General features: G+C 36.4%; 1 protein-coding gene across 5 annotated transcripts in view; it reads right to left on the bottom strand.

Moving 5' to 3' along the window:
- Positions 1 to 1,511: 1,511 nt before the first annotated feature.
- The window catches only part of CCSER2 (coiled-coil serine rich protein 2), a 160,671-nt gene continuing 150,894 nt past the window's right edge, over positions 1,512 to 11,288 (bottom strand). For 2 of the 5 annotated variants that reach the window (XM_032607900.1, XM_032607903.1), the window contains one exon: positions 5,459 to 6,277. In XM_032607900.1, coding sequence (XP_032463791.1) covers positions 5,459 to 6,277 — 819 coding nt within the window. Of the gene's footprint in view, positions 6,278 to 11,288 lie in introns of all 5 variants that reach the window. The other 3 variants (XM_032607899.1, XM_032607902.1, XM_032607904.1) reach the window with 3 other exon arrangements.

Raw genomic sequence — 11,288 nt, 5'->3', positions numbered from 1 at the left:
TCCGCCTGCCGATGCAGAGGACGCGGGTTCGTGCCCCGGTACGGGAGGATTCCACGTGCCGCGGAGCGGCTGGGGCCCGTGAGCCATGGCCGCTGAGCCTGCGCGTCCGGAGCCTGTACTCCGCAGCGGGAAAGGACAACAGTGAGAGGCCCGCGTTCCGCAGAAAGGAAAAAAAAAAAAAAAGGGTAGCACAGAGTGCTTAGAATGATGACTGGCACGCATAGGACACCAAGGGTTATTAGCTATCATGACTGTAATGGACACATACAGTACGTATCAGAGTACTTGTCACTGAGCTTTTTTATAAACTTAAGGTTTGTGTTACTATGCCTGTTAGTATCTAAGATGTTTGAAATGGGACCTCCATTTGGCCCACAGGCTCTTCTGTGTGTGAGGCTGTAGGATTGACTGCTGGCCCTGCTTCTGTAACACGACACTGCTATAACCCTATTAACAGGACACTGTGAATTAAAACTGCTACCTCAGTGGCTGGGCCCCTGGAAGCAAGACATCTATGGGCTGAAGTCCGCAAGGGAAGGCGGCTTAAGATAGCTGAGAAACCTCAAAACTAAATCTTGACCAAATCACCTATGGAAGAGAATGCAGAATACTTAAAACTATCCAGTACAACTAAGAAAGGCGTTCTTGAATAAAAAACAGATTATAAAAGGCCAGGTTTTCAAAGGGAAATAAAGAACTGTAACCAAGAAAGGAACACAGAAGCAAAGATGAGAATAGTGCAAGGGAATTAAAATCCAGAATGAAATGAAAGGAGTGGAGAGGAGTTTTACTGTTATCCCAACAAGATGATGAACTGGATGAGAGGGTATTAAAAACCACCTGTGGGTTCTTCAGCTCTAGGAGGCAGAGACCACGCAGCCTTCCTCTCTGCCCACCCAGCAGCCAGTACAATGATGGCATACCTAAGATACCCAGCAAAATTACTTAAACCCGATCATCACAAGAAGTTAGAACTTCTACTTGTTTTCTCTGTTGGGGAAGAAAAAGATTTTCAGAATGGAAAATGTGGGGAAAAAACATAATGGGAAACAAATGACTGCACTTGATGAAAGACTAAAAAGGAAAAATTTTGAGTTAATTTAAGAGAATACTTGCTAACAACTCAGAGGGCCTTAAAACTGATATAGGTGTCTTAAGACATGGTAAATGCCATTATCACATTTATTACTAATAAAATTTCATTCACTCTTTTTCTGGCATTTATGGAACCATTTTCGGTAATAATGTGATATATCACTGAAGCAACTTCAAATATCCTATTATATAAAGTCTATCACATATAGCTAAACTGGAAAATAAAATAAATTATAAATTCCCTATTCCTTTTACTCAATCAGGGATGGAAGTGTGGTGTGTATGCTGAAGGGAGTGTGTGAAATGATACAGAGTTTGAAAAAAAATCAACGAAATGAATACTTTAGATCTTTGTGGAAAAAAGGTTATGAGAGAAAGTACACTGTGGACGTCAGTGTTGAGAAGGACAAGGAAACTTTTATAATTATGAACTTTATTTTTATTTACTATGCCAACATTTTCAGGAAAGAGACTTTACATCCAGTTTTTATAATTCATTTTACAAGCAAATTCTAATATACAGTATTTACTCTGAACTGGTTTTTTAAATCGGTGGGAAAAACAATACTGCAGACATTAAAGATCGTGGTGTTTCTGATTTTAGTCAGCAGTGACTTAAGAGATTTTAAATTCTTAGGGACAGTATTATTTTGTTACGGCAATGCTTTACCAAGGAGAAAGTGGGTAGCTTTCCCCCAACGAAGTTAAAACATATGATGTATCTTTAACAGCATAGTTGTAGACTGGTGCTCACCATCATAATCATTTACCCAAACATACTCTTTCAAATTGCTGCAGCAGAAAAATTGAAGGGAGGTGTGGAAAGAAAAATTTTAAATATAATTCAGGCATCAGAATTAAGAAAAACAGCAAGGCCATCATCCCCAAGGAAAAACATCAGGTATCTGTATTACAGCTATAATTAATGTTCAAATGTGTGCATAAGCATGCAAACATAACCACCCCAACTAATTCATAAACACGAAAACTATTGTGTAAGATTGACAGTAAACTGAAACTATGCTGCAGTCTTACTGCTCTTCACTGCAAGCCTATTTGATGATTCCAAATTGCATCCTCAGTGCCCTAGAGGCCAGGAAACCATCATGACAACTCTGCTCAGAAATGAAGAGTGCATCTCTGTGCCTGTTACACCATCCATGCTACAGGAAGATTTAGAAGTGACAGCTCTAGGGGGACCATGTTCTCTCTGATGCATCTGAGTAAAATACTTAAGGGGACAATGAAACATTCAAAGAACTTAGTGCTTTAATGGAAAAAGTGACATGCTTAGAATACAACTGTGAAAGGCTGTACTTTGAACAGCAACAATTACAGAGAATTCATTTCAACAAAGAAAGCCACACCCGATAGGAGGCATTTCAATATTTCAGGCACAACTCCAAGCATTTAAGCTCATTTAAAGTGCAAATCTGATATTTTCTTTCATATTCAGATTTTTACTTGTTAAAATACTTAGTAAAGTTCCCTAACATCTATATAAATACGATGAACAGTAGTCTATATGCCTGAAAATATTGCACAAATTAAAATGAGACTCCAAAAGAAAAATGCTAGAGGGTCTCAGTTATTAGAAACATTCTAAATGATATTACTATACAATCCTTTAATGCCTTAAAATCATCTGCACCTGTACTGATTAACTCCTTAGCCAAGCTGTCTTTAAGGAATTTTATATGCACCCCATTAACAGCCAAATGTATAATTCTACATACTCTATTTCCTCTTTCACCAATGTGAAACTTAACCAATGCCCTTAAGACTTCTTCCTCGGGATTTAGAATTCATACACTGCCACCATCTTCACCGAAATCACAAGAACCAAGGAAAAGAGTGATCTGAGTTCCTGTGCAGGGGGATTTGGCACAGAGTTGACTTACAGAAGCACTAAAGAGAGATCGAGCCAAATGTGAGTGAGCTCTGATTATTCAGGTGAGCTACAGCCTCACCTCATTTCTGACTTAACATTTACTAAGGAGCAGACTAGCATAATATTCTTGCAGTTTTTAAAGAAAACTGCAGGCAAATACTTCGTTGTTTCATGCAAGCATCCTAGATTTTTTCTCTTAAATGTAATAGTATGCTTCATAATTATATTAATGAGTCTTCTGCCAAGACTAAGGCTCAACAAAGGTACAGAGAAATTGAACTGATGGATTAATATTTCTGCAAATTCATCCGGGATAAAAAATAGAGCAGGAAAAGGATTAGAATAAACATACTGCAGGAGTCAACATTTTTAATAAAGACATTTCCCTCAGACTAGGGGGTTAAAAATAAAGTAAAAATTTAAAAATTTTCCCCTAAAGATAAAGGCCTACTTGTTAATAATGTTTCACAAGAGTTTATATAATTTCTAAATAAACCAAGACCTACTAATCAGTATGTTTTACTTTAGGGAAACACCCCATTTGCAATATCTGAGATCAGTTTTCTTTCTCCTTCAAAATAAAAACCACATGTACCCACTTACAGCTTCAGCTATTACTGCTTGTCCCTATGAAGAAAAAAGAGCCTTCCTGATATGTCTGATCGCTTAGCATAGTAACAGTATCTGGACTATGTGAAAAACTTTCTCAACTTTAGTGCTTCTCTGGCAGAAGTGCTGTCAGATGAGAGTATGATACTAGATTTGTGTTGCTCACCTCTTACCAAATCCGAGAATCGCTGATATCTGGTGAACGGCAAATTCATTCGAATGGTTCCTTATAGGTAAGGAAAGACTGCATCAAATGGCAGTAAACACCTCTTTTCAAATTTCCGCTAGAGTACTTGCTGTGTTGTTCCTCTAAAATGGGGCGATGTACATTTTTTTAAAGGGATCCCTAGGAATTTGAGTGACTGATTTTTTGGCCATAAACCCTTTTGATAAATTTTTGGTCAGCTGATCACAACAAAGATTGACGTTGTAAATACTATCTGTGTGAAAGACATTAATTCTAACAAAAGCAGCAACAGTTGAACAGCCTGGAGATGCCATGATTTGGGAGAACAGGAGGGCAAATTTACTGAACCACCTGACAAGCGGCCTGCAGCATAATTAGGTTAATGCATATGGTCCCTTGGCAGTTCCACAGCTACCTTCTTAGCACATTAAAATAAATAAACATATTGCCATTGAAATATCTTTTAATACCTTTTAATAAAACATAATTTCCCCTTCCTAATTTTATTTTTCTTCCCAAACCTACTTTCAAGAAATTGTCATTCAAACATACACCAACATAAAAGGGAAAGCTGGAAAACTCAAAAAAACACAGCTATTATGAATTCTGGTTTTCTCAAGATAGTCTTACTTAAATTTATAATTATACTCAAAATACTTTAACTCGCTTTGCTATAGAAAATAGTTTTAAATCCCTATATATGGGATATTTATATCCCATCAAAGTTCTGTGCAAACATTTCAAGTCCATTATTCCAGTCTTCGGATATTAGCAGAAAGTCAATAAATATAAACATTGCAATAAAGACTTAATTTAAAATATATACTGTGGAACCTCAAAACAGCTATCATGGATCCATAAGTCGATAGGGTTCAAAATGGAATTACCAGCAAAACTCTAGCACCGACATATGTTACAAATGAATACATCTTTACGTCAGGTTTCAAGATGTATCCTCACTCGAGCTTTCCAAAATTTATTCAATAATAAAAACAAACACAAATGGTGTGTGTGTGTGTAAAACAAGATGTTAAAGCAACATATAATTGGTTTATATATATAATATGAAACATTTTTAGCCAGGGGAATTTGTCTCGTAAATAAATATTGAGACTATAGCAAAGAAAAATAAAACTTACATAAACTTCCCAATAAAAGCCTGATCTCCTGTATTCATCACAGAGCTTTTGCATAGACCTTTTAAATATACAAATCACTGGCCAGAACTCTACGTACAGACTACCATCTTCCATTATCACCAAATTTTTAGTTATAATAGTAACCATATTCACAGGAGGGATGAGTGAAAAAGGGTGAGGCTGTGACAACCACAATTAATACAGACCTTAAAAGGACTAAATCAGCAAAGCACATTTGTTGCTTGCTAAGTGGAATATTATGAATTTTCTGATGTGCAGAGGGATGGATAACATTAGAGCCTTCTGTAGACCTCTGAATGGGTAAGCAAACTTTTGTGTTTACCTGAGACAAATATGCTCAAATACTATGTACTTCAACCAGGATATAAAATGGAAGAGCCAAACTAGTAGAAGCTTCCACATTTTAATTTTTAGATTTGCAAGCTTTCAATGGAACCTCCATCACAGTAGCAAACTGCACATAAAGCTATTACAGACTGTTTTTTAAAAAAACAAATTGGCAGGTGATGGCTATGCTTAATGTATCTTTGGTTTAGGAAGACGAGAATATTGATTAGAGGCCAAACAATCCCCAGAATTCAAATTGTCATTAGGATTCTGCATGATTTCTTTTCTTCTTGTTAGTGGCCTTGGGATGCTTGTCTTGGACTGGAAGTTTTGAGGCTCTAGTCGGGGGCTGCTTATTTGTTTTTGTTTGAAAGAGCCAGCAGGGGGGCGGAGCTTAGATGCTTTTGGATTTGGATTATTTGCAAGATTTGTTTGACTAGATGTTGGCTGGAGTTTTGCAGAATTACATGGTGTGATTATTGGTGACTTCTTACAAGTGGGATTCCCACTTGGACACGTTTCAGGAACTGGAGGAGGTACCACAGAATTCAAGATGGATGGCTTAAAAAGCTTCGAGGACTTGGGCTGAGATGTGTAGCCCTCTGGTGAAGACTGATTTCTTCCAACTGTCTTAGCCTGGTCTACTATACTTGACTGGGGAAGTGTCTGAAGAGAAGTGGTTACAAATTGCATGTCACTAATTTGATTATTTGCCAAATGATAAGGCTCTTGAGCATTCATGGTCATGTTCAAGTCTGCTTCAGAAGGTGTACGCTTCACCACATCCTTAGTGAATTCTGGGCTTGATGAAAAAGGCCGGTCTTCCAGACCACTGCTGCTTTCTTGTTGCAAGCCGTGTGTAAAGCTTTCATCCAGAGGTGCAACAGCCTGATGTATGCCCTGGATTATGCACTCACTGTGGGCCTCGGTATGTTGTGGCTTTGCTAGTTTTCCCTGGGCGTGGTCTGTGGGTCTGGGAAGGCTGCTGGAAGGCTGTAGTACTTGAGGCTATTAGAATTAAAAACAACATTAGCAACAATTCATTTTAGAAATAACACCCAGAATTAATATAAGTTCCAATTAGGCTGTGTTGGTACTTATTATGTTTTAATATGAGAAGCATGTGGGGGTTTTTCAATTAAAACATAAATTGCAATATTCAAGTAATTCATGAGACACATACAAGAGTGATGATGCAAACAAAAAATGGTACAGGCAGTAAACACTAAACAAGATCCAAAATCCAACAGGAGAAAAGAAAAATATTAAAGTACTGATTTACTGTAAAAAATGATTCCTACCTTAATTGATTCATTAATTATTTAAAACTTTATATATAAGACAGCTTGACAGAATGATAGCAACTATGACCTTCAGAATATTACCCATTTTAAAGGCTTATTTTTTAAGGAAAGCTCTATACCACTTCAATACACTTCATCAGAGGAAGCATTAACTTCAAAGTGTCAGGTGCTGTACCTCTATCGAGAATTAAAATTACCAGCAGATAAACAATTTAGAATGAAGATTATATTCTCAGTTGATGTGAAATTCTAATTACTTAAAAAAAAATAGGTCAACATCTTTAGCTAATGTTAACCTACCTTTAATATTCTTACTGAAAAGTTTCAGAATAAAATGTTTTCACAGCTTATTTGTTCTGTCTCGATGCCATTTGAGGGATCAACCAAGGTTCTCTTATGGCTGATATATGAAAAACAGATTTACCTTCCCCAAGAGCAAATGTCCATTAATAAAACTAAAAATAACCAGCCTTTTGAATGATGTCTGAGATTAAAACAGATTTCAAGTTGCCTGTAACTTGAACTAAAGCTCAGAAGCCTACAAAAGTAAAGTTCTTACGGCTCACATGCCTTGCACACACTTCTCTGGAGCTTACTGTGTGATTATATTCTATACAAATCAGAGGAAACATACAACTTCCATTACTTTGGGGCATTCAGTAAAGAAATATGAATCTTAAAGTTATCTTTCAATGGCCCAAACAGTTAAAAGTTTATGGGGCAGAGCCTATTGGTCATATCATGATACAGGAATAGTTGCTCTAAATGTTTACACACACACACACACACACACACACACATACACACACACCCCTCATATATACGTTCTATTAAATAACGTGGGCTGAAAATGTCAAAAAATTTGGCAAAGGGCTTTGAAACATGAATGTTTTTAAAAGACCATATTTTACTAATAATTTTTTTACCATGCTAATCCACAAACAAATCTACACAGTATCTCTAATTTCCCCAAAAGAAAGGGTGAATCTATTTATGTTGCATCATTTGTATTTTGCTCCTTTTTTCACCTCCTTGACCAGCACTGGACAATGGCTACCAGAGTCAGAAATCAGGGATTAGATTATGGAGGGGTTACAAGTTACTGAGAACAAAGGTCACCAACTCATGGAGGGATGGTTGGTCGTGATGGCATGGGGTCGACTTGCTACTTATAATAATAATAAACATCAGGAAAATGACTACTCAAAGTTAATCCATGCAGAATATGTTACATTAAACTTTTATCTTAGAATATTTAAAATAAATAAGTCATGTCAGTTTTTGCTTCAAGATAAATGTCCTAGTTAAAGTCACTGGGCATTTTCACAATATATCACCACAGAGATGATTTAGAGGTACTAAAATCATCAAGGAATTTATTCAAGACTCTCCTTGGGATTCCCTAGAAAAAACTGGCCATGCCAAAGTGATATATTCTTTAGAAAGATCAGTAAAAATATAAAGCAGGGCCCTATTAAGCAAACCAAAATCTACCTAAGGGAAAAAAAAAAGCAACCAAGGAGGAGAAAAGTGCAACATTAAACGGTTAATTGAATGGGGATCTGTTTTCCCTTTTTACCTCTTTTCACCTTTAAAAACAATAAGATAGTCTAGTCTCGAATTAAAAATCTTAAAACAATTTAAGACCTTTGAAAATATCAGTGACAATCTAAATAAATGATTTTATTGTAATATGTCTATTGCCCATAAGGAAAAAAATGGTATAATGCACTACCAGCTCAAAGCATACAGGTATAATTTTCTAAGTAAGATTAAACTGATTATTAAGATAATCAAGCCTCCAGAAAAGGGGCACTATGAACTGTAGATAAATTATCCATGTGCATTGTTCTGATTACTTATATTACCCAAATGACCACTGCTTACCAGAGAACTAAATGGAAATACAGCAGAGTGTCAGGTCAGAAAGATGTTCTGCTTGTATTAGAGGCAATAAAGCTCAATAACAAATACTAAAGAACTAGAAAATACTCAGGTTTTTAAAAAATAATAAAATTTTGAGTCTTTTAACTGAGAGGAGTTAGACTGACCAATTATACAAAAAGTGTCCATACTATCATTTAATTACATTAAATAAATCACTGGTTTCTAAATGCTGAATAATATAGATTTTATATTTTTATTAGAAGTTTATTTTAAATAATTTAATTTCCCTATCCCAAAATAAATGTCTTATTTTATTATTTATTTGAAAACTAGTTTGTAAATCGATTCTGCTACTTGATCTTCTGTCTCTAGAAGAAGATCAAGAAATGACTACAGTGAGGACCAAGGAAAGGCTTACTCCTGATTTGTGGAAGACTGTGTAAAACTGGTTACCCAATAAGACTGGGTTGTCATTAATTACCTGTTGACAAGTAGAACAACAAGTTGCCTCTTAACATCTAGCAAGCAAAAGCAAAGATGTGTTCGGACAGCTTGCTGCTTGCAGTACAATTCCCCAAATTCTAAACTCTCAGCTGTGTATTAACAATTCATCTTGCCCACGTTTACTACTGCACTACCACAGGTGTTTTCAGAATGAATTTTAAATATAAAAAGAAAATTCCCATGTATCAGGGATAATAAGATCAATAGGAAGGAATATCAAAACCATTCATTCATTTAAAAAATGTCTGATATATCATGCACTGTAGTAGGTGTAGGAAAATATGAACCTGAACACAATGCTGTTCCTGTGGTTGAGAGGCCTCATAAGAAAGAGTCAAGTAGACAAATGATGAGACCATGTCTCAAGCATAACAAAATGTAGAAGCAAGAAGAAAATATATGCCTGATTAGAGAGGTCACAGAAGGCATCCAAGAATTGCAAACATCTGAACTGAGTTTTACGATGAGTAGGAGTTTGCCAAGAAGACAAGAAGGGAAGAACATTCAGGGTAAAGGGCCAGTACATGCAAAACACAAAGGCAAAAAAAAAAAAACATAATTATGTTCTAGTAACTTCAAATTGTTTGAATTGGCAAGCACAATGTTGGTAGGAAAGTGTAGGCAAGGGCCAACTCATAAAGGAACTCGCATCAGGCCGAATAGTTCTGACTCTGTACAGTAGATGATGGGAGACATTGATGAATTTTAAGCAGAGGAATTGTAAGACCCAATGTGTATTTTAGAATGTCACTGGTGGGATCAGTGAGGAATGTAACAGTAGGGGATGAGACTGTTAAGCATAACACCCAGGTAGTACGCCATTGCTAACAGCAAAAGTGATAAATTATAAGGGTTTAAAATTAGGATATAGGAAAAAAAACTGGAAATGATTGAAAGAGTTTTGAAGGAGATAGAGAAATTTAAGATGAGTTCATGTTTCCGGCTTCGAAGATGAAAAGACGAGGTATTGCCCTGTATCAAAAAAAGACCTCTGGGGAAGTTGCCCACCAGCCCATTCATTACATAGCTTCAGCCGCCCACAAGACTCAGAGGGCAAAAGGAATTCCCCCACTACTGCAGGGACCTCTGGAAACTCTCTGTAGTCACAAATTCGTAGAGCTTTAGTACTCCATCCTTGCAACTTGTAGAAAGGTTGGTTACTAAAGCTTAAAAATGTGGATCCATTCCTGGACTGAAAGAACTCAGGGCTTCTAACTGGACTCAGCAACTTCAAGTCTTACTTTAGTAGTTAAATACATATACTTCAGCACACTATTCTGAGAATTCTCAGATGCAATGGCTACAGATGTTAAGGTCAAGAGTGCCAGCAATAGGCACTACTGGGTAACTATGCAAGGGATTGATAGGCATCTTCAATGATAACCTTAAATGTCTATTCTGTGCTGCTTACAAAGATAACCAGAGACTATGTGCTTCTTAAGGCATGTACCACGCTTTATTCATTTTTTGTTGTTGTAGTTGGTATCCTCAGTATTTGGCACACAGCAGGGATTAAATATGTATTTACTAGATAATAAATAAATAAATGAGTATTGGTAAGTGGTATATTCCAGCACGGCTTCTTTGGTAACAGACTAGCAAAATGATACTCCCCTATTAGGTCAATGATGCAGCACTAATTTAAACGAGTCTTAATAACTGATGGAAAAGAAATCTTATAATTAAAAAAATGTTTTCTCTAAATAAGTTTGGGGTCAGCTTAATGATTCATGTTTAAAAGCATAGCATGAAGGATTCATTACATGTTAGCTTGAACACAGCACCTCCCATTATGACCTGCACCTCCCATAATGATCCACCAGCTATGCCAGAGATGTTTTTTAGTTGGGAGACTTGACATTTCTGGATGAAATATGTTAGGGAAACTGTCTTAACAAGCATTCAACTATTTTCCATTTCTAATTCTAATAATTAAAAATGATTATAACATGTAAAACACTTAGGATAGAACCTCCCAGAGCACATCAAAATTGCTCAGTAAATGTCACTCACGATTATGAAAAGGTGTGAAAATGATTAATTCAAGCCATTGTCCTTTTGTAACTACATCTTGGGGGGGCGGGGAAGCAACTTCTATAATAGTATTATAATAAACTAGTTGCTACAGATTGCAAGGTTTCTAGGCTCCAAATACATATCTCAATAATGTCAGTCATATCTAAATGTTTTAAATCCACAGGAGGCATATCTGATATGACACAGAAGTCAAGATTCCTCAAGTGTCCTCCTGGAGATAAACCAGAGCTAGGACATGCAAGGCACTTTAACGTTTAGAGAAAATTTACATGTGGCTACATGAAGGA

This window comes from Phocoena sinus, chromosome 16 (genome assembly GCF_008692025.1).
Source record: "Phocoena sinus isolate mPhoSin1 chromosome 16, mPhoSin1.pri, whole genome shotgun sequence".
NCBI lineage: Eukaryota > Metazoa > Chordata > Mammalia > Artiodactyla > Phocoenidae > Phocoena > Phocoena sinus.
This window is presented reverse-complemented; position numbering and strand designations above follow the sequence as displayed.